Source organism: Mastigoproctus giganteus, chromosome 9 (assembly GCF_048544385.1).
Source record: "Mastigoproctus giganteus isolate SK-2022 chromosome 9, ASM4854438v1, whole genome shotgun sequence".
NCBI classification, from domain to species: Eukaryota; Metazoa; Arthropoda; class Arachnida; order Uropygi; family Thelyphonidae; genus Mastigoproctus; species Mastigoproctus giganteus.
The window spans coordinates 166,679,467-166,704,628 of NC_143583.1; the positions used below are offsets into that span (position 1 = coordinate 166,679,467).

Sequence of the window (25,162 nt, forward strand, 5' to 3'; positions counted from 1 at the left end):
CCGCATCCAGTTCTTTTGTGACTGCATCATAGTATCCAATCAAATCGGTCAGGCAAGACTTTCCCTTAACAAAACCATGCTGTGTCCGAGCTATAATTGAAGTCTTGTCTAGATGATCCTGCAGCGCTTCTTTAACCAGCGCCTCCATTAATTTTCCTGGAACAGAAGTTAAACTAACAGGTCTATAATTACTTGTGTTGCCCGTTAATCCTCCTTTGTGAATTGGGGATCACATTTGCACTTCTCCAGTCCCTGGGTACTTCCTGAGTCCAAAGAAGCTCTCATAATTATGGCTAAGGGTTTGCTTACTTCCTTTGCTGTTTCCTTTAATATAACTGGATAGATCCCATCCACCCCAGGTGCCTTTCTTCTGTTTATCTTCAACAATTTCTCCTCCACTTCACGCTCAGTTATTACAAGATTATCTAGCTTACTGCCAGAGTTGAATACACCTCAGCCATTAGCATTAGCATTAATAGAGGCATTTGATGCAAGAAAGCAAGCTTATGCAGCATCAGCCAAAAAAAAAAAAAAAAAAAACCCACTTCCACTTCACCCCTCTGTTCGTTCAAAATACCTGTCCAGCTGAGCCTTAAACTTATTTAGGCTATCAACCTCCACCACAAGGGATGGAAGTCTGTTCCACCAACCAACCACCCGCTGGCTAAAGGCAAATTTCCGCACGTCTATCCTACATCTGTCTTTCCTCAATTTGAATTTATGCCCTCTCAGGTGATTTTTCTGAGCTAGAGGAAGAATCCCATCAGCATTGAGCATGCTTAAACCATTCAAGGCTTTATACACCTCTATCAGATCACCTCGCTGGTGCCTAGTCTCCAGACACTGTAATTTGCAAAACTTAAGCCTTTCTTCGTAAGAGCACCCCTTTGTTCCATTCACTAATCTTGTTGCCCTTCTCTGTACTCGTTCCAGCAGCTCTACATCCTTCTTGAAATGAGGCCTGCAGACCTGTATACAGTACTCTAGGTGTGGCCTGACCATTGCCTTATACAATGGAATAATCACCTCCTTATCCCTGCTGGAAAAATTCCTGTATATCATTGACAATACTCCATGAGCTACTCTTGCAGCCCGTCTGCACTGCTCAGAGAACTTCATATCTGCCTGCACAACCACCCCCAAGTCCCTTTCATTCTCTACCACTGTCAGTGTAGTACCACAGAGTTGATACGTTGCTCTGGGGTTGCTGTTTCCCATGTGTAGTACTTTACATTTGTCAATGTTAAACTTCATTTGCCACCTCTCAGCCCATCTGCTCAACCTTTCCAGATCCTGTTGCAGCAGCATAGTGTCAGTAGTGTCCTTGACAACTCTGCCAACCTTTGTATCGTCTGCAAACTCGGACATTAAGCTTGATATACCATCATCAATATCATTTATAAATACAGAAAACAATAATGGCCCCAACACTGAGCCCTGAGGGACTCCACTAATAACATTAGTCCACGATGAGCAGTGTCCATTGATTACCACTCTCTGTCTTCTCCCCCTCAACCACCCCTTTATCCATAGCAGCAATTTGCCTCCAATGTCACACTGCTCCAATTTGTGTAGCAGTCTTCCATGTGCAACAGTATCAAAAGCCTTTCTAAGATCCAAGTATATAATATCAAAGTTATTCCCTGCATCCAGTTCTTTTGTGACTACATCATAGTATCCAATCAAGTTGGTCAGGCAAGACTTCCCCTTAACAAAACCATGCTGTGTCTGAGCTATAACTGAAGTTTTGTCTAAATGATCCTGCAGTGCTTCTTTAACCAGTGCCTCCATTAATTTTCCTGGAACAGAAGTTAAGCTCACAGGTCTATAATTACTTGTGTCAGCCTTTGATCCTCCTTTGTGAATTGGGGTCACATTTGCACATTTCCAGTCTATGGGTACCTCCCATGAGTCCAAGGAAGCTCTCATAATTATGGCTAAGGGTTTGCTTACTTCCTTTTCTGCCTCCTTTAATATAACTGGATAGATCCCATCCACCCCGGGTGCCTTTCTTGTGTTTATCTTCAACAGTTTCTCCTCCACTTTACTCCCAGTTATTTCAAGATTCTGTAGCTTACTGCTAGAGTTGAATACACCTCTGGCATTCCCCTTGCTGAATAACTCCTCATGTGTGAATGTCGATGCAAAATATTCATTTAGTTTGTTAGCTACCTGAGCAGGATCATCAACAGTTGACCCATCAATATCAAGTGGACCAATCTGATTCATCCCCTTCCTTCTAGAGTTTACATAAGTAAAGAACTCTTTGCTGTTTTTCTTTGCATCCCTTGCCAAGGATTTCTCGTAATCTGCCTTCACCTGCCTAACCTCCTTTGTAACTTGGTTGCATATCAACTTGTATCTATCATAGGCTTCTGTGTCATGTGTTAATTTGTAAGTATCCCATGCATTTTTCTTCTCTGCCATATGCCTCATTAGTTCATCTGACATCAATTTTGGCCTAAACCTTTAACAATATTTCTTAGTTGGTATGTAAAGCCTAGTAGCTTCCAAGATAAGTTCTTTGAATGCTTCCCATTTTGAATTTGCTGTTGGTAACATCATCAGTTGGTCCCACTGTATAGAATTTAAATACTGTCTCAGTCCATCGTAGTCGCCTTTACGGAAGCAATAACCCTTCCCAGATCTGCCTTCGCCTGCCTAACCTCCTTTGTAACTTGGTTGCATATCAACTTGTATCTATCATAGGCTTCTGTGTCATGTGTTAATTTGTAAGTATCCCATGCATTTTTCTTCTCTGCCATATGCCTCATTAGTTCATAACCCTCCCTGAATAACTCCTCATTTGTGAATGTAGCTGCAAAATACTCATTTAGTTTGTTAGCCACCTGAGCAGGATCATCAACAATTGAACCAACAATATCCAGTGGACCAATCTGATTCATCCCTTTCCTTCTAGAGGTTACATAGGTAAAGAACTCTTTGTTGTTTTTCTTTGCATCCTTTGCCAAGGATTTCTCATAATCTGCCTTTGCTTGCCTAATCTCCTTTGTGACTTGGTTACAGACCAGCTTATATCTATCATAGGCTTCCATGTCACCCATTAATTTTTATGTATCCCATGCATCTTCTTCTCTGTCAAATGTTTCATTAGTTCATCTGACATCCACTTAGGCCTAAACCTTGAATAATATTTCTTAGTTGGCATGTTTGTTTGGTTGGTTTTTAGGAGCATTAGCAACTAAGGCCATATTGCTCCGGGATATGCGGCGGTCATTCCTTGACCTTTCCGCATCCTCCGTATTTGGTGATGACGGGCTCGAACCCCGGTCTAATCAAGAAGCGTGTGCTACGCACTGCTGCTCCTTCCCACCTGGCTACAGAGGCGCCAAGTTGGCATGTAAAGCCTAGTAGCTTCCAAGATAAATTCTTTGAATGCTTCCCATTTTGAATTTGCTGTTGGTACCATCATCAGTTGGTCCCACCGTATAGAATTTAAATACAGTAAACCCCCGCCTATTCGCGGGGGTTACGTTCCTGAGAAATTTCGCCAATACCGAAAATGCGAATACTGAGTTATGGCTCCCATAGTAATAAAGGGGTTCCGTTCCAAAGTATGAAATATATAAGAAAAACTAGTCTAAAATTTTGTCTATGTATGTATTATATGTACCTTCATAATATGACTTTGTACACAGAGCGGTACATAGTGAAATGCAAGCATAAGGCATCGAAATGAAAATAAGAAACAATTTAATATTAAATGTAATATTTATTTGAAATTTCAAACAAATCTTTCAAACCAGCCCCTTTGCTAGCAAAAAAAACTTATCCAGTGCTATCACCAGTTTCGCTAAAGTATTGATAAAGGAGTTTTGCCTTTTCACGAATGATGAGTGAACTTAACGGAATTTTATTTTGAGTTCGGTCTTCTATCCACATATTTAAAGCGTTTTCCATTTTTTCTAATTTAACATCACGAGTTACAGAGCAAATTTTTGAAGCAATTAGCACGTTTTCCCGGCCACTACGGCGAATTTTTTCTTCTGATTTTTTGATTGCTCGTACCGTTGACTCATTGATTTTATAATGTTTTGCCACTGAGGAGACACTTTCACCATTAGATATTTTGTCTAATAACTCGATTTTATTCGCTAATGTCATCAACTTCTTTGATATTTTCACATTTCTCTTGTTATTCGTAGCCATATTTTTATACGGGTTAGAAAGAACTTGTCCACAATAAAGTCACTTTCATCCATTAACACACTCGAAAAAGTCTGTTTTACATGAAAAACGGTAGATTTATCACTTTTGTAAGCATATCAATTTATAAATTGATAAATTTATTCAATTTATAAGCATATAAATTAAAAGCAAACGACGAAAACTTCCATTACAAGCGCATAACACATACTGAACAAGGATTAGTGAAAAACATCCACGCTCGCGATTTTGTCACCGCTCTCCCCCCACCCACTGAGTGCTGTTTTGACCGGGAAAGATAATTTTAGCCACGCCCATGTTTTTTTATGGCGGATAACATTCACAGCGCTAATTCACATTTTTTTAGGTTTCATTTTATATTAAATCAGCGATCGCGAATATGCGAAACCACGAATACAGATACCGCGAATAGCGGGGGTTTACTGTACTGTCTCAGACCACCGTAGTTTACGAAAGCAAAAACCCTTCCCTTTACCCCCGATGGCAGTTACCTCTTTGAGTAAATCTCACTTCAGCACACTGTGATCACTGCCACATAATGGTTCCTTTATCTGCAGATTCTTAATGCATGAAGAATCACTACTGATAATCAGATCAAGAGTATTACTCCCTCTAGTTACCTCCCGAACATGCTGATGTAGAAAACAATCGTCCAATAAATCCCCAAAACCTTACTAGTGTGTGAGTGACCAACCCACAAATTCCAGTCAATATCTGGGAAATTAAAATCCCCCATTATAATACTCTCTGATTTACTGGCCCACTCTATTTCCCTGTACAGTTTCTTATTATACTCATCAGAGTCATTAGGCCTATAACACACTCCTACTCTCAATTTTGATCTCCCAATGCTTATGTCACACCAAACTGACTCAACACTGCACTGTCCAGCGATGTCGACTGGCTTAACTTCCTTGGATTTTATGTGTTTCTTAACTAATAGCATAACCCTCCTCCCTTCCTGTCCTGTCCATCCTTCCTGTACACATTGTACTCCCCAAATTCCAGTTCTGCATCCCTTATATCTGAAATTAATACATATAACTTGATAGGAGATAAGAAATTCATATAATGTAAATTGGAGATAATACTTGATATTGAAATATACACTGATGAGGCAAAACATTATGACCAGGGAGTTATGCAAATCGAAGCAACTGCAGGTGAACTACAGTGCGTGCGCGGGTTGGGACAAGGTATAAAAAACACCTGGTACTGAGCTCCATTAATCAATTGTTGTTGATGGGGTTTTAAGTGCAATGGCTACTTAGGCCATATTGCACTTAGTAAAGTGGTTCATACTGCCTGCGTTGGTTGATGTATAAGCAGTTAGAAACAGCTATACAGTTCTATTCGTTTTAGGAAGGAGAAGAATTCTGTGAGATTTGATTTTTTGCCTATGATATGGCTAAGTGACAAAGGTTCCTTTAAGCTTGCCAGAGAACTGAATGACACTAATCAAGTATTATTATATAGAGTACATTCCAGCAGTATGTGTTTGACTGTGAGTGGTGTACGACAATGATTACACTGAGGTAGATCATTCCCTGACAAGAGGAACTGATGAGTTAAATGAATATGGCCGATTCTGGCTCTGGCTAGAATTACTTCTTCTCTGTTTGCAATGAGGCTGGAAGCCCATAATTTTGGTACAGGTTTAATTTGAAGTAGTTTATTATGAATTTGTGCTTGCCATTAAAGAGTCCATCGACTTTACATATACTTTGTATATTCATTTTATAATCAGTGAACAGTACTGGATAATTCGTGGGCTGATCTGGATGGATGTTTGGCAGCAGCATCCGCAATTTCATTTCCCGGTATTCCAGTATGGCCTGGGATCCAGCAGAAGATAACCTTTTGTTGATGCTCTCTGAGACATATCAACTCTGTTCTAATGAGCTTTAATAATGTGTGAGTAGGTGGGGAGTTGCTTTGCAAGGCTAATAAGGAACTTTGCGAGTCTGTGTATATTATGCTCTTTTGAACTGACATATCAGCATTAGCAGAGGCATATGATGCAAGAAAGCAAGCTTACACAGCATCAGCCAAAAAAAAAAAAACCACTTCCATTTCACCCCTCCATTTGTATGGAAATATGGAAAATATTTTCTATAGCAAGCTTTATGCCATATAATTCAGTCATGTAACTAGTACACACTGTTGGAAGAGATAGAGAAATGGTAGTATCAGGGAGTACTACTGCTGCACCCGATCTATCTCAGACTTCAATCCATCTGTATATATTTTAGCGAAGTCAGGATAACGTTGAGTGTGCACAATGTGTAGCTGTTGGATGTTAATGTCTGATAGAGAGAGTGTTTACCCCCACTGGTGGAAATAATTGTCACAAGATGGCATGATGAAAGACCATGGACAGTCAGGATCTATAGGATCTTGCAAGATTTTATTGAAGTGTATATCCCAATCTTCTGCTAGTTGCTTTAGCCTAATACCAGCAGGCTGAACTGTCTGTGGTTTGTTTCTATAGAAGGTCATAAACTGTGGATTATAAAGAATTGACCAATTAGGATGGGTCATCTGACTTTGGATCTTGGTTGCATAATTCAGCAGCAACATCTTTTTCCTGATATTTAAAGGAGGTTCATGGGCTTCAACATACAAACTTTGCACTGGAGATGTTCTGAATGCACCTAGTGCTGTTCTGAGAGCTAAATATTGAATAGGGTTGAGGTGATATAAAGCACTCTCCCTAGCAGAGTCGAAGACAGGCGCACCATAGTCAAGTTGTGATCTGATTATGGTTCTATATAAATGAAGCAGGCTGTAACAATCTGCTCCCCATGTTGTGGCTGATAAGACTGAGTATGTTAAGTTTTTTTTGACAAGTAGTCCGTAGATGTTCAATGTGATTTTGGAAGTTTAACTTACTGTCAAGGAACAATCCTAGTAGATGAATACTATTAGCTATGGGAAGAGGATGATTATTCAAGTGGAGCTCGGGGTTCACGATGCATATTGCATCTGGTACAGAGGTGAAAGGCAGTAGATTTCTGGCTGGATAGTCTATAACCATTTTGTGTCATCAACGTCAGGATGCGATTGATTGATATTTGTAGTTCATTCAGTGTAATGCATGCTTTGAGAATGACAAGAAATTGTGAGATCATCTGCAAAAAGGTATGAATCCACAGTTTTCGGAATGAGTTCAATTATGTGATTCATTCTCATTTGCAAACAAGGCGGTGCTGAAAACAGAGCCTTGTGGAATTCCTTCTTCTTGGATAAAGATTTTAGAGGGTTCCCCGATAACGAACTTGAAAGGATCTCTGTTGAAGGAAATTTTGGATAAAATATGGTAAATTACCTCTCAGGCCAAGAGAACATAGATCCTTTTAGATGCCAAAATGCCATGTAGTGTCAAAGGCTTTCTCAATGTCAAGACAGACCACAACGAGGTGTTCCTTTTTGATGAAAGCATTTCTGATATTTGTCTCAGCTTTGATCATGAGATCCAATGAAGATCGGTTTTTCCGGAATCCAAATTGGTTGTTATTTATCAAGTTTTGAGACTCGAGGAACCAAGTGAGGCGGCAATGTATCATTTCCTCAAGAGTTTTGCTGAGACAGCTGGCAAGGGATATCGGCCTGTAATTTTGAGGAACAGAATGATCTTTACCAGGTTTTGCAATCGGTAGTACATAATGATGCCAGAAACTTGGGAAGGTATGTTCAGAAAAAATTCAACTGTAAAATATGAGCAGTGAAGAGAGTGATCTTTGATCCAGATTTCAGAGTAGCACTGTTTCTTCAGTTGGTAAGAGATTGCTGTAGCTCAAGCATGATAAATGGTTGATTATAAGATAAAGCAGAATTGTCAGTGAAATTCAGTCTGGATTTCTCTGTAATGGTTTTACATTTTTGAAATGATTGATCATAAGCGTTAAAAGAGGACAACAGAGAAAATACAATTCCCAGTACATGTGATATATCTGTGGGATTAGAGAGCTCTTGTTCATTCCAGTTCAGTAGTGGGGTGTATAAAGGTGGAAATTTACTGTTCAAATATTTTATTTTTCTCCAGATTAATCAATATCAGTATTTTTATTAACTGATCAGGCAAATTTAATCCAAGTTTTTTTTCTTGCTGTGCGTCTGATATAATGAGCTTTTGCTCTAAGCCATTTATAATTAATAAGATTGGAGGTGGTAGGATGTTTGCGGAAAAGGTTCTATGCTTTGTTTTTCTCTTTTTTTGCATTGTTGCAATCTTCATTCCACCAGTAATTTATTTTTTGTCTATTTCTTAATTTATGTTGAGGAATGGCAGTGGATGAGGCTGTCAGCATTTGATTCGTGATGTGCTCGGTAACACTGTTGATGGAACTGGACTGAATGATATTGTTGTCAAATGAGATGTGCATTCTGTATTTTGTCCAGTCAGCCCTTGAAAATTTCCATTTAATTGGATTTTCTGTTGGAAAGGAATAGGATGTTGAAATTTTGCAGATTAACAGATAATGGTTGCTGCTATGAGGATCACTCAGAGATACCCAGTCTACACTTGAAAAGAGGATTGGGAAACAAATGGAAGGTCTATTGCAGATGTTGAACCTATAGGGAGATGCACATAAATAAGAGACTCAGTATTTAGTAATGTTAAATTCTGTCTATCGATCAGCATTTTGATAAGCTTACCTCATCTGTCTGAGTTGGAGGAACCCCATAATGGATGTGCATTAAATTGTTGTTGTTGTTTAGGAGCATTAGCAACTAAGGCCATATTGCTCTGGGATATGCGGTGGTCATTCCCTGACCTTTCTGCATCCTCTGTATTTGGTGATGACGGGCTCGAACCCCGGTCTAATCAAGAAGCGTGTGCTACGCACTGCTGCTCCTTCCCACCTGGCTACGGAGGCGCCACTGCATTAAAGTCTCCTAGTAAACAAAATGGAGATGGTAACTGTATAACAAGATCTTTGAGTTCCTGAATAGTATATTGATGATTAGGCAGAAGATAAATTGAAACCAATGTCAGAGTAATACCATTAACAACACGTGTGGCAATGGCTTCTAAGGATGCTTGTAATGGAATGCCTCTGGAGGGGATGCTTAAATCCATGAGTATCGCTATTCCTCCATGAGTGCTATTGGTGTCAGCCCGGTCTTGGCTGAATACAGTGTAGTTTTTGATCGAAACTGAGACCAGAGATGTCAAATTAGTTTCTTCCAACACATTGCAAGAGGTTTGTAGTGGTGAATTAATTCGTGTATATCATCTATGTTACTGCAAAGACCTCTACAGTTGGATGATGTGGTCCATTATTTGGTTTATTTGTGTTCCATTATTCCTCCTTTTAGCCCGGGGAGAGGGACTTTCTTCTCCCAGGTTACCAGCCACGCCAAGTGGAGGCAGGAGCAGTTCCACCAGTGACCAAGCAGTTAAAGTTAGTATTTATATAAATACTAAAAAAAAAAAAAGAAAGGTAAATTCCCTTTCTGGGTTCTTACATCAGACTTTTTTTAGGCAAAAAACCACTTTAAATAAACAAAACAGAAGAAATTCAAATAAAACTATCACTTTCAGAGAGCACTCTATGAATCACAGAGAAAATTCGCTTGTCACTATCGCTTGGCACTCAGGGTCCATTAATCAGTGTTACTCTTGTTCTTCAGATAGGAAAGGCAGCGGACTTAAGTGAGTTTGACAAAGGCCAAATTGTAATGGCCAGACTACTGTGTCAGAGCATATCTGAAACGGCATGGCTGGTGGGATGCTCACAGTCAGACATGGTTAGTACCTACCGAAAGTGGTCTGGGAAGGGAAACCCACGAACTGCTGGCAAGGTGTTGGACGACCACGACTCATCGATGCTTGAGGTGAGCAAAGGCTCTCCTGAATGGAATGTGGCAACAGAAGGGTGACTGTGGCACAACTCAAGGCTTTAAACACCTCAATCAGATCTCCCCCCAGGTGCCTTCATATCATCTGAATACTTACGCATAATGCGTAAGTATGCAGATGATACGAATATCACTGATAAATATTGAAAGCAGTAAAGATCGCCCCTTGACAAATCCATGATGTGATTGCAGTATAATTGCATACCTTATTCAAATGGTCTTGCATTATTTCTTTAACCAGTGATTCTGTTATTTTCCCTGAAACAAACATTAAGATAATAGGTATGTAATTAGTCATGTGCCCTTTTAATTTCCTTTATAAATTGGGGATGTTCAGTTCTCACTTCTCCAGTCCATAATGACCTCTCCTGAATCCAAGGATGCTCTCAAAATTATGGCTAAGGGTTTGCTTACCTCCTTTGCTGCCTCCCTGAATATAACTGGATTGACTCCATCCACCACATGCACCTTTTTTTATGTCCATCCTCAACAATTTTTCCTCCACTTTCCTTTCAGTTATCAAAATGCCATTTTGCTTCTCATTACAGTTTATAAACTTCCGGAATTGCATTCCCTAAATAATTCCTCATGTGTGAATGAATGCATACGCAAAATGCCTATTCAATTTGTCAACAACCTGAGCAGCAGCATCAACAGTTAACCCACAGACATTAAGTGGCCCAATGTGATTCTACCCCTTCCTTCTACTGGTCATATAAGCATTGAAGTCCTTGCTGATTTTCTTTACATTCTTTGCCAGAGACTTCTCATAATCTGCATTAGCTTGCCTAATTTCCTTTGGGACTTGATTACAGACAAATTTATATCTACGATTGGCATCTGTATCACCTGATAACTTATATACATCCCATGCACTTTCTTCTCTGCCATGAGGCTCATAGATCATCCATTTAGGTCTAAGCATTGAAAGTATTTCTTTGTTGTTATGAAAAGCCTAGTAGCTATGATTATTCCCATTTACAATTTGCTGTTGGTAACATCATCAGTTGATCCACTGCACACAATTTAAAGACTGTCTGAGACCTCTGTAGTCACTCTTATGAAAGCAAAAGCCTTTCCCCCTTTATCCCTGATGGTAGTTATGTCTTTAATTAAATTTCACATTATTACACTGTGATCTCTGCCACCCAGTGGGTATTTTACATGCAGATTCTTAATGCAAGCATGCAGAATCACCGCTGATAACTAGATCATGAATATTGCTTCCTCTCATTGCCTCTGTAACATGCTTCTGTAGAAAACAGTGATCCAAGAAATTTACAAAAGTCTTGCTAGTGTGTGAGTAACCAACCCATTAATTCCAGTCAACATCTAGATATTTAAACTCCCCATTATGAGACATTCCAATTTGCTGGCCCACTCTATTTTCCTGTATAGCTAATTGGTATACTCATCACAGTCATTATGCCCAGAGTTGGCCCGAGATTTTGTGCCCTGAGAGGGGAGGCATTCCTGCATCCCCTTCCATATAAAAAAAAAAATTAAGCAGGTGTTTTTATTGAGTTAATAGTTTTATTTTTTTTAGAGAAAAGTTAAAAAGACAAATGTAAACACAAAAAATGACAATCAGAATATTTATAATGTTTTAATTGTCATATTAAATCGCTTTCCCTCTTTCACGAAACATATATGCCCTCTCAAAACTTCGACAACCCCAATGTCATGCATCCCCAAAGTGTCAGCACCCTGGGTGTGTTATAGGCCTAATTAGGGCTGGCTAGGCCTGATTAGGCCTATAACACACTCCTACTCTCAATTGTTTTCTCAGTGCCTATATCACACCAAACTCAACATTGCACTCGTCATCCAAGTCAACTGGATGCACTGCCTTAGATTTAATATTCTTCTTAACTAACAGCATTAACTCTCCACCTCTCCTGTCCTGTCTGTCTGTCTGTCCTTGTATACATTGCACTCCCAATATTCAATATTCAAATTCAACATCACTTGTCTGAGTTATACAAGTCTCCACTATTCCTACAATGTCTGCATTCAACGACTTAATCAGTACTTCAAATTAATCAGATTTATTTACAATGTTTCTAGCAGAGTATAAGTGCAAGTATACATGCACATGTTCCTACTCTTAGTTACCCTACCACAGCCCATGTATTCATTTGTTCCATGATGACCCACAACATGGCCCGAAATCCCAGACACCTTGCTTTCCTGGCTGCTGCATGCACTAGTAGTAGCAATGCGAGAATCACTTTCACCTCTGCTTGCGGCTCTAGTTAAACTATTAGTCTGTGTATCCCCCAGCTAGCAGTCTTCTGATCCACCTTTCACTGCCTCAATAGCATCAGTAAATACATTTGCACCCCTTCTATTCAAGTGTATTCCATCACTGTAGAAACAGTCTCCTGTTAACAAGCACAGACCATGCTAAGAAAAATTCTATCCCATGAGCTTTGCACATTCTCTCCATGGCCGAATTGATCGACAAGGCTTTCAACGTATATTCCCTCCTATCATGTCTGGACAGAACAACAGACACTTTCAAATTCAGTCCCAACTCGGAACTTTTTGCCAACATTGCCTGTACTTGTTAAATAAGTCCTCAGATCTCCTACTCTTAATATCATTAGTGCCAACATGTACAACAGTATCACCTTTTGTGCTCTTCAAAGATGGTATCTGCTCTACGTCAATCTAATTTTCCCCCTGGCAGACATATGCAGGTCCTATTCCACCTGTCCTTCTTGCAGAACAGAGTTACCAACAATAACTAGTTCCTGTGGAACCGACACATTCTGCTTTGAAGATTGCCACTATGTTGATGCACAAGAGTTAGCTCTGGTTGAGATGGGCCCTCATTTTAATTCCTTCGAGGGCAATTACCCTACACTTCAAACTCCCAAATCAAATTTCTTCACATTCTCTGCATCTAGCACGCACGCACACAAAGACATACTCCATGGCTGGATCATGTCCTTTTCCAGAACGGTCTGCAAATTTCAAAAGTTGCATATATTTTTTTTTATGCTGTGATGCTTTGGAGAATCGCCCACTTTGGTCCTCCCTCAAGCCACTACTTTGTGCCTGTTGCTTTACTGCTCTAGTCTAGGAAATGATTTTCATTTAAATACAAGTTAACTGATTAACAATGAAAATTAATAAGATTAATAAATTTAATTGATTAACTGAGAATACTACACTAAGCTAATAGATTCCTAAATGCAATGATACTTATTACACTATCAATTTTTACATTATACCTTATGCTATCAAGTTTAAGATATATTTTACACTATACCGTAACGATTGCAATGTTAAATTAGTTACATCCTTGCTAAAAAGTAAAAATTCCTTAGCTAAACACAAAAAAAGATATAGGCCCAACAAGTGATTAGAATGAAGAGAGGCAGAGAGGTGACCTTCCACCAGTTGTTAAAGTTGTATGTAGATAACTGAGAATGTCAGGGTTGATGGAGTTGCTTTGGTGACAATGCAACCATATCCACCATGATATAATGATCTTAGCAACATGGCTCAAAATTGGAAGTCCACGTGGGCCGTCTGGAATAGATTTCAGTTTAAAGACAACTGCTTCTGTCAAAGCAATAATAACAGTTGTTTGGTGTGACATACAAGCACTGGAGAGGAGATGTTTGAAATGCTCCAGTGGCAATATGAATTGCCTGAAGTGGAGGGGATCCAGCCATCGAAGGACACTTTCTGGCACGCATATATTTGAGGCCCATTATATAATTTATATTGCACATTGCATGGTAAAGTCATAATAAAGTATAGTGGTCTCCAGTCCGTGAATTACAGGAGAGAGCACAAATGATATCCAAACTTCTCACACATTTTGTGCGCAGCCAACAAATGTGTTGAAAGAAAGTCAACTTCTTATTAAACATGATCTCCAAGAATTGTGTGTCAGGAACTATTGGAATAAAAATTTTTCCATGCCTCAAATCAGGTTCTGGATAAAGACTAGGCTTGCAACAAAAATGTATGAAAACAGTCTTCTGTAGTAAGAATCGGAAGCCACTACCTAGGAGTTGAGGCAATATCTTACTGCATTTATCTTTCAGTGATCCTCATATTGCATGACTAGGCAAATATGCTAAAGTGATCAACATAGGCAAATATGCTAAAGTGATCAACATAGAAGGCACTATTTATAGTTATAGGAAGTTCTGTGATGGAATTCAATTTGACACAAAAAGTCAATCCTCCTGGAGAGAGAGAGAGAGAGAGAGAGAGAGAGTTAAGTGATTTGCTATTTTATGGCACACTGGTCATTATGTACCATGTCCAGGAATAATACAGAGAAAAATCATAGGTGACCAAAGGATAAGCCACCCATTAGAAATTATATAAACAAAAGTTGTACTCAGTCAAGTACATATAAAAATGGAAAACAAGTAAATCTCAATAAAAGCATAGGATAAGGGAAAAAAAATCTATGAAAAGTTTATTGTATACACATATATATATTTATAATTTTTAAAAAATGAAAAATTTAAGACATATTGTCTTTGTCAGTTAAATTCTGACTGAGTGTAGAAGGCTCATGCAGATAAAAGTGCTAAAACATAAATGGCATTTATGTATAAAATTTGCACATTCAGTAAACACGTGCTTGTTTCTAAAAACAAGTTAGTCTACAGCGCAAAGTTCCAGCAAACCCTCCCCCAATTCTTCCATCAGGCAGTATGATTGATGTCTTTTGAGGTTATGATGGACACCAACGCAAATTCCAATCTTCCTTACATTTCGAGGGTACAGCTCTAAATCGGTGTTTTGCAAGCCGGTCAGCTGGCCGCTAGATGGTCCACCATACCAAACATATTGGTAAATCTGTAGGGGACTTTAGAATCAGCCAGGGTATAATCTCACTGCTTCTATTCTGCCAGATAGAGACTGTGTGTGTGTGTGTGTGTGTGTGTGTGTGTGTGTGTGTGTGTGTGTGTGTGTGTGTGTGTGTGTGTGTGGCATTGTCAAGGCCATGTTGTATCAAGGATCTGGGTATATTCTTACCATGTGTACACCACATCCAAAAATTTCATTACTTCATACAGCATGCCCCCCCCATCATATTTTACTTCTGAATACACCATTAATTGTCAAACTAATAGAAAACTTATCTGCAAAAAAATCTAAATGCCTCAAACACTTCCTCATTCATTTCATAAATATATGTGGTCTCAGTTCTAATCTCAATAATATCCATTTACACTTAGTCTGCCCCCCCCACCCCGTACTTTTTCTGACAGAATCCGAGTTATCGGTTGATTCAACCACTGACTATCTCAGTTATCTGAATTATTCGCTGTAGGATTCCTTTCACTTCAAAGGTGGTACATGTCCTTTCTGATATTCCCTGTCAGAGACTTAGTAATTTGGAATCTCCTCTTTTCGACCTTCTCTGGTTTACACTCTCTCTACCACATTCTGTAAAATTTATCTGTTGCCTCTATAGTTCTCCCAACTCCATTAATAACTTGGAAATTTTTAACTTCCTCTCTTTGAAACTTGGCTTTCTCCAGTCCAACTTTCTTGACAGTGAGGAAATTTTCCTTGGGGATTTTAATGTTCACAACTCCAGCTGGCTACCATTTTCTAGTCACACTGACCAAGCTGGTCGAGATTCTGAGGCTTTTGCAATTACTAATGACTTCTTGCAGATCATTCATTTACCTACCAGATACCAGACAAACCTAACCATGCAGTTAACGTGCTTAATCTTTTTCTCAAAAAACAACCCTTTTAAGTATTTGGTCAAGTTGAGTAGTCCTCTAGGCACTTCAGTTCACAACTTGGCGATGGTTTCTTCTCCAATTGACACTTTCTCTTGTTGCCAATCTCAACCTCATTTTGTTTGGCATTAAGAGAATGCAAAATGGGATTATCTGCAAGATTTCTTTTCTTCTTTTCCTTGATCATATTACTGTGTCAAAGCTTTTGATGTCAATTTTTGCTCATATCATATCAGAGAAATTATTCTTGTAGGGATGAAATCCTTTATTCAACAAAAAAAACCCGTTAAAATCTCATCCTTTATCTAAACCTTGGTTTTCCAATAAATATGTTAAGGCTGTTCAAGAGAAGAATGTTGTATATCATATTTGGCTTCTATCCAAATCTTCAGGTTCATTTTCTGCCTACACCAAAGCTCCCAACAATTAAAAGGCAGTTATTGATCAGTCCAAATTAGATTTTGAACAGGCTAAGATGAGAAAAAAACTTGCTTCTTGTCCAAATGGCAGCCGAGCATTCTGATCTCATGCCAAAGCTACTGGCCTCAACTTTTCCCATCTGTGTTCTGACCTCAGTCAAAATCAGATGGTTTTATTACAACTTAAGCCAAAGACAAAGCAGATTGTTTTTCTTCCAACTTGTGTATTGATTATCTTCGTAAACCACCTCCACTATTCCTACATTCTATTCAATGTCTCCTCGTCTTCTGTCAAAGGGATTTTGATCAATCTTGATGCTAATCCTGATGGCATTTCTCCACTTGTTTTCAAAACCTGCACTCCTAAACCTACCCCTGTTCTGTGCTGCCTTTTTTTCACTTTCTTATTCCAAAAGTGTTTTTTCCTCTGATTGAAAATTTGCACATATCCAGCCAGTTCCTAAAAAAGGGTGACAAACCCCTCCCATCCAATTATTGTCCCATTGTGTTTCCTTTTACTCTTTCTAAAGTAATGGAGAAATAAATTAACCGCCAACTCTTAAACTAACTAGAACCCTTTCATCTGATCAATGATCACCAGTACGGATTCTGTCAGTGTCGATCCACTAGTGACATTCTGGTTTAGGTTACCTGGCTCTCTGTCTTCTAAGTTCTCCACTAATGCTGGTGTTCCCAAGGTTCAGTTCTTTCTCCCACTCTTTTCCTCTTGTATATTATTTAATTTTGCTAATTAAAGACATTGCATTCCATCTTCCAGTTTGAGAAACCTTGCCTCACACCAACAGCTTCAACTTCTCGAATATCCACTACCAATTCCTTGAATGCTGATCTCCAGGTAATTCTCTAGTGGGGCAAAGATAATTTAGTTGATTTCAATCCTTCTATAACTCAGCCCTGTCTTATATCTCACAAAAAAGGATTCTTCTGCTCCTATGCTTATCTTCGTTGACTCTCCAATTTCTAGGCAAGATCATATATCTCTATTGGGGATTACCCTGACTTCTAATCTCTGTTGGCATAAGAACATTACAAATATTGCTTCCTCTGCATCTAAAAAACTTGGGTTTCTCTTTTCCTCTCAGCTTTACTTTTTTTTCCAAACAGCTGTTTACTCTGTACAAATTGCAAATCCACCCTACCATGGAATATTGTTCCCACATCTGTGGCAGTACCCCAAAAACCTCTCTCAGGTTTCTAGAATCTATTCAGAAGTGGCCAATTAATCAATGACTCATCTCTAACAGTCTCTCTATCTCATACACATTCTGTTTCTGCTGCTTGCCTTTCCTATTGATGCTACCATGGGCACTGTTCTTCTGAACTGGCTTCTATAATTGCCGCTCTCTCTTCCAAAGAAGTCTCAACACATGCCGCAACGTCAACATCCTTTTATTGTCCAACTTAAAACTCACAGAACCAACTTTTCTTCTTCCTCATTTGTTCATTCAACTTCCATCCTCTGGAGCAATCTTTGTTCATATGTATTTTCTGAAAATTACTATCTACAGTCAAGTCTAACGTCAACAAATATTTTCTTTCACCTTCTCAACCTTCAACCTATGCACAGTACTAAGTACTATAGGTTCTAATACTTCTCGTGTCTGGAGTATATATAAAAAAAATCATTTCCCCTGATCTCAATGTGGATGGGATTCAGCAAGAGTGAATATCAAATTTGGATTCCATAAGATAATACAGCCTCTGCTGGACCATAGATAGCACTGGATGAGGATTGTACTTCAACACTGATAAAACCTACAATGAACTCAGAGAACTAGACTCACGTTTTCTGTTGTATAAGATGCACCTTGAATTTGAATTAAATTTTATTAAACGTAATGATTTTTCCCTATCACAGAAGAAAAATAAAATTCTTAATCCTAATAAGTTTTATAATATAGATATATTAATCACTGGCATGACCAGTGAATCCCAAGAAGTTTTCCTCTGAATCCTGATTTTAATCGCCACTGAAGTCTAAGAAATCTTTCTCTGAATCGTTTTCAACTTCAGCCCTCTCTTGTCACTAAATTCCAAAAGCTCTTCTGAATCATCCTGATAATAAGTTCTCTTCACTATCATCCAAACCATTACTAATTCCACATAATATCTGGATTGATATTTGCCCATGCTGTTTTAACCCATTTGCACACTTATGTGATAGTGTGATAGATTAATTTGTAAGATTTAATAAACTCTTCATTGTTATTATCCACTTATGCCATTATTCTCTCAGCAGAACTTTAAATGGCTTATTGATAGACAGATATAGTAGTTAAAGTTGAGATTTCAATCCTCCATGTATTATAGCCAATTCAGCTTTTCCATATCTTATTTTTTATTTTTCATTTTATGGGCTCATGGGTTTTAAATTTGTCAAAAACAAGCAGTGCAATTTTTTTCTTAATGCCCTATTTCATTTTTCCCACACTCATTCTGTCCATATTTTCATCCCAGTCTCATCTGTCCAACCTTTTTGGTGAACATTTACAATGACTTTGTGGTATCTTGTCTTTAGGCATTAATTTTCTTTTGAAAATTGACAGTGGAAGTAATTTTGTTCCGTTCACACAACATACAAAGACCACAGAGTAATGCATTTTTTTCATGACCATTTGTCTTAATTGTTACTGTTTCTTTCACCTTTTTTTGACACTGTCCTATTAGAATGAATATCAAATGTGATAGGAGTTTCGTCCATAGCACCAAGTGGGGTTTCCTTTAAAATCAGCTATATCCCTTTCAGAAGCTATATTTTGAGCCTGAATTCTTATCATTTTTGCTGTTACAGCAATGTCATTTTGTAATTTTCTACCTTTTTCACTTTCTATTTCTGGCCATTTTGCCACTTTTCCATGAAAAGCCCGTTTTTCTTTAACATGGATTTAAGCATTGCTTTCTCCAAGTTCTAATGTTTTTTTCAGTTGGAGGCAGTCCAAATTGTCTTTTAGCTGCCCAATTCCTGCATAGTTTATAACTTTCAGTTTAAATCCTGCAGTGTATGACATGTGATTTTTTCCCCATGGTGTATATAATATAAGAGTCGTGACAGTTTAGGACTCATCTTTTTATAATATAAGCAATACTGATGAACACCTGCCAAACTGCATGCCTAATGAAAACTGCAGCATCATATTCCCACAAATCTGTGCAGAGTGCACACAATATTCTGTGGCCAGCTGGCTGTTTTTGCAATGCATCAATCTCTTGTATAAGATGCATATGCTGTATAAGGTGCATCCCAATTTTGCAATAATTTTTTTTTTTTAAATAAAAAGTGCATCTTATATGCCAGAAAATACAGTTCTGAATAGTTTCCAAGAGTCACAAAGTGACTGTAGATTGTATTTGTCTGTCTTCCAATATGGTTTTGAGCGTGAGTAGGTGATGTTTGGCTATCAATTCCTTGAAGCAGTTTCATTGCTACAGCAAAAGCTGTACAAGTAATTAGAACATGTTCTACTGTTTGTTGTATATGACAGGTAGGACATAGAGGGGGTGTGTCCCATTCTTAACCTTGGAAGTATCACTTCGTCATGTCTGTTTTATTATATGGTGGATTTCCATGGTTGGAGTAAACTTTTAATTTGATGCAATTTGTTATTGGCTAAGACTTGCCATTGCTGTTTCAAGTGATGTATCCACACTGTGATGAATAATTTGTTTGTAGTCAGAGAGGGATGTATTCTGATGCAGAAATGTTGCTGTTGGCTTCTTTAGAAGCTCTGTCTGCTTGTTCATTACCATATATTCCGACATGACTTGGGATCCAGCAAAATCTAACGTTATAACCTTTTCAAGGAGTTTTGATACTCGGTATTGAATTTGCCGCTGTAGTGGATGTTTGTTAAAATTGATATTTTGTATAGCCATCATGGAGTTAGCAAAAATGATGCTATTTTGGGAACTTGAACACTCGATTTGGTTTACCGCTAATATAATGGTTTGCAGTTCTTCAGTATAAATGCTGTCTTTTGGTAGTTTTTTTGGCCGATGAAAGTTTGAAGTCTGAAAGGCAAACTGCTGGTCCCACATGAGATTCAATTTTAGAGCCATCTGTGTATAGAAAGCAGTGATCTGAAAATTCTGCCTTGTAAGCTGCATGCAGATATTGATAGTTTATATGAGGAAGTGTTTGTTTGTGCCAAAAGTGGAAGGAGAAGTCGCATGTAGGCTGTTTGATTATCCATGGTGGTATAGACTGCTTCATCAGCTGAGTTATATTATCCAGGTTAAGATCTCTACTGAGGAGAAGGTTTTTTTAATTTCACACTCGCAGGTTTATTGATTCTTTGTTGTTGATAACAGTGTTCCCATTCAAATTTAAAAAGAGCTTTCTGTAGGGGTGACCTGGTAAGGATTTTATTTTGGCTGCATAAGAGAGTAATTGATTTTGTTTTCTGATTTACAAAGGAGGTTCTTGGGCCTCAGTGTACAGGCTCTGCATAGGCGAGGTATGAAAAGTTCCGAGGGCTATTCAGAGCATGCAACGATGTACTGGATCAAACCATCTCAGGGCACTAGGTCTTGTTGAGTGGTAGACTGGGGCACCATAGTCTAACTTAGACCAAATGAGTAGGCAATATAAACACAGTAGTGCTGTTATTATTATTATTATTAGCTATGTGGTGCAAGGAAGCCTGAGGCTTATGCTGCACCAGCCAAAAAAAAAAAAAAAAAATCCCGAGTTACCTTAGAGAGAGAGAGGAGAAGAAGAAGAAGAAGGAGGGAATCACCAAGAAAGAGAAGAATGATGATGATATCCATCTCAGGATCCTGGGTGTGCCAAACTCACCAGATGTGAGCCCCTCTGCTTCCCTGGATAAAGTGGATAGGACTTTTAAGATATTCATTTTCTTCAGGCAGTGGACTCTTATGTGACTGATATGCTCTACAAAAGTCAATTTTTTTTTATCAACAACAAGTCCTAAGAAATGTATACCATTTTTAACTGGGATGAGCTGTTCTTTCAGTCTAACTTCAGGATCAGGATGATGGGGATTCCTTTTTCTGCAGATACAAACAAAATATGGCAAATTGCATCAAAGGCCAAGAGAATGTAAATCCTTCAAAGATGCCGAAATGCTATGTGGTGTCAAAGGCTTTCTCAATGTCCAGACAGATCATTACAAGATGTCCTTTTTGATGAAAGCATTTCTGATGTTTGTTTCGGCTTTAACCATGAGATCTAACGATTAATTTCTCCAGAATCCAAATTGATTGTTGTTAATCAATTTTTCAAACTCTATACCAAGTTAGACAACGACGGATCATTTTTTTGAGGATTTTGCTCAGCCAGCTGCTAAGAGAAACTGGTCTGCACGGTGAGGAGCAGAATGGTCTTTACCAAGTTTTGGGATAGCCAATAGGAATGATGCCAGGAGCTTGGGAATGTACATTCAGTAAAGATTCTATTGAAAAAGATCAGTAGTGAAGATAGTGATTTTTTATCTAAATTTCATAGCATTACATAAAATATCCCATCAGGGCCAGTAGCACTGTTCCTTGAGTTGGTAAGAGCCTGCTGCAATTCTAACATGGTGAATGGTTGATTATAAGGTAATGCACAGCTGTCAGTGAAATTCAGTTTGGATTTCTCAGTTACATGTTTAATTTTTTGAAATGATTGGTCATAAGCAGTTGAGGAGGACAACTAAGAAAATACAGCTGCTAGTGCATTTGCAATTTCTGTAGGAGTAGAGATTTCCTGTCCATTCCAGTTAAGTAGTGGAGTAGATATTGGAGGAAATTTACCATTTAACAGTTATTTTTCTCCAGATCAGTCTGATATCTGTATTTTTATTTACTGAAGAAGCGAATTTAACCCAAGATTCTTTTTTATTTCTCCATCTGATATAAGGAGCTTTTGCTCTAAGTCACTTATAATTAATAAGATTGGAAGTGGTTGGATGTTTATGGAATAGATTCCATGCTTTGTTTTTCTCTTTTTTTGCATTGTTGCAATCTTCATTCCACCAGTAATTTAATTTTCATCTTATCTTGACTTGGTATTATGGAATGGCAGCAGTTGCAGCTGCTAGCATTTGATTTGTTATGTGTTCAGTAACATGGTTGATGGAAGAGGACTCCATGATATGGACATCGAATGTAGCAAAGCTTGCTATATTTTATCCAATCAGCCTTTGGAAATTTCCCTAGTAAATCTAGTAAAAGATTATCTGTTGTTAAGGAACAGGAAGTTTTAATTTTACATATTATTGGATAGTGGTCACTGTTGTAAGGATCGTTAACACAGTTACTCAATCAATACTTGGGTAGAGTACTGCAGAACAAATGGAAAGGTCTATTGCAGAAGTTTTTCTGGTAGGAAAATGAATATAGGTAGGGGAGCCAGTATTTAATAATGTTAAATTCTGTCTGTCAATCAGCATTTCAATAAGCTTTCCACACCTGTCTAAACTGGAGGAACACCATAATGGGTGGTGACCATTAAAGTCATCTAGTAGACAGAAGGAAGGTGGTAGTTGCAGGACAAGATCTTCAATTTCCTGAATAGTATATGTACGATTAGGTGGAAGATAAACTGAGACCAAAGTAACAGAGATATCAATTACTATACACATGGCAATGGCTTTTAAGGAGGTTTACAATGGTATACATCTGGAGGGAACTCTTGAGTCCAGAAGTATGGCTACTCCTCCATGAGCACTATTAGTGCCTGATTTATCTTGTCTGAAGATAGTATAATTTTTGACTGCAGGAGAAGCTTGGGGTGTCAAGTTGGTTTCTTGTAAGCACATGGCAATAGGATTGAAGCAGTGAATTAGTTAATGAATATCATCGATGTTGCTGCGAAAACTTCTGCAATTTCCATTGAATGATGCATTCCATTATTTGGTTTTGAATGTGGAAGATGTATCTGTCTGCGTTTTATGAGCAGATTGTTTATACCGGTTCAGTTTTGATTTTTCCTTTCTGGGAAATGTGGGACATCTTGAGTCATTGCTTTCATCCATATCATCTTCTGCATATATTTCAAGCAGTTCTTCTTGGCCATTAGTATCATCTGTATCCATGTTTGTTAGGCATGATTGCTTTGTCTCAACAGGATACAATTTTTTCAAATTTTCTTCCACACGACAATGTGAACTCTGGGATGGAATTGTGAGTGGTGTATTACTGCTTTGGTCTACTGAGTTCAGTTTAGATGGATGCTGGATCGAGAGGACTGATTGAGCCCAGTCTGAGACTGATATTTTTGGAGAGATGGACAATTCTCTCTGACATGCCATTGATTCATGTTTGCGGATAGTAGAAGCATAAGTGTGTTTTAGTATACTTAAATTGACCTGTTTTCTCGCTTCTTAGTAAGACACTATTTTCGATTTTGTATTTTTTCCCTAACTTCCAGAGTTCACAACAGAGGTGTACTAGAATGCACAGCTGGCACCCCAAGAATTAAAGGAGATCACGCATATGATATTCAAACCTCTCATGCACTTTGCACATAGTTGACATATATATTGTAAAAAAGTCAAGTTTCTTTCAAATCCAAAAATCTAATCTCGGGTACTACTGGAGGTCCAAGCCTCAATTCAGGTTCGGGGTGAAAATTACGATTGTAACATAAATGTATGCAAATGGCTTTTGCCATTAGTTACTCACGAGTTCATGCAATCAATGGCATGTTTTAGATGTCTCTCCCTACATTACAGACTCAGTGAGAACTGCAGCTTGCCTGAATGCGTGGGCAATAACTAATGGTTTCAGATTCTTGCCACAAAAGACCATTTGCATATATTTTTCCACAAGTGTAATCTTCACCCTGAACCTGAAAGGAGGCCACTTAACTCAAGATACCTCACAAGATGGGCACTGGCCATTTTTTTCAGGATTTTGCACAAACAACGGTCAAAATGATAGGGGGGGGGGAAGTTTGTTAGGATTTTGGAATCTTTTCGTGGTTTAGGAAAGGCAAGGTTTGATTTGGTAGTTGTTGGCGCATCGGCTTCTGTGGCCATATTGCACCTCCCAAGGTTTTTGCAGTACTTTGATCCAAGCCCGAGGCGGGAATCGAACCCGCAACCTTTGGGTTGCCGGGCAGGTACTTTACCCACTCGGCTAGCCCGGTCGGCGAAAGGCAAGGATGATTGCTGTTAGTGTAATGGTAAGTAATCATGAACTAATTATTACTTACCTATATATTATAATTATTTTATATTTATAATAAATAATTAACTATTATTAACCCACTTTTTTTATAATGCACCCCATTAAAATTAAAAAATATTTTTTGAATGAAAGGGTCGATGAAAGGAAAAATGTGTTTTTTTAAAAGCATTAGCAAGTAAAAAAAACGGTTGGGAACCCCTGAACTAGACACTATGAAAAGAATGAATTGGTGAAATGGGAAAGTGTAGTCCTTGTCCCTCCCCCCTTTTTGGCTGATGCTGTATAAGTTTACGTTCTTGCATCATTTATCGCTATTACTAATAATAATAATCTGCCCTTTCCAATTTAGTACCAGGGAAGGTTTCCAAATTATTAGTCATCTTTCTGATCTTATTCCACAAAATTTTTGGATCACTGGGAATAGTGCGGGAGTAGAGATTAATATCTCTATTGAAGAGCTGTTCTTTGACAGAATGTGAAAGTATCCGTGCATGCCATTATATAAGATAGTGAGATGTTTTCATTTATCACTTTTTCAATTTGCAAACCTTTGTGATTTGTCTTAGTCACTCCATAGTGAGTGATGTCCATTTAGGGCTCCTAAAATGTAGAAAGGTGGTAATGGTTGAACAATTAATTCTTCAAAATCTTTAGACAGAAAACCTTGACTAAGAGGTAAATATACTGGAGGTCCAAGCCTCAATTCAGGTTCAGGGTGAAAATTACGATTGTAACATAAATGTATGCAAATGGCTTTTGCCATTAGTTACTCACAAGTTCACGCAATCAATGGTATGTTTTAGT

General features: G+C 38.3%; 1 protein-coding gene across 2 annotated transcripts in view; it reads right to left on the reverse strand.

The window, feature by feature from the left end:
* The window catches only part of LOC150080870 (flotillin-1-like), a 321,558-nt gene that overhangs the window by 21,027 nt on the left and 275,369 nt on the right, over positions 1–25,162 (reverse strand). Inside the window, exon 11 of one of the 2 annotated variants that reach the window (XM_090380968.1) lies at positions 9,013–9,087. The exons of the other annotated variant lie outside the window; for it this stretch is intronic. Coding sequence (XP_090237094.1) covers positions 9,031–9,087 — 57 coding nt within the window. The 3' untranslated portion in view covers positions 9,013–9,030. Of the gene's footprint in view, positions 1–9,012; positions 9,088–25,162 lie in introns of those variants that run through there. 2 annotated transcript variants of the gene reach the window in all.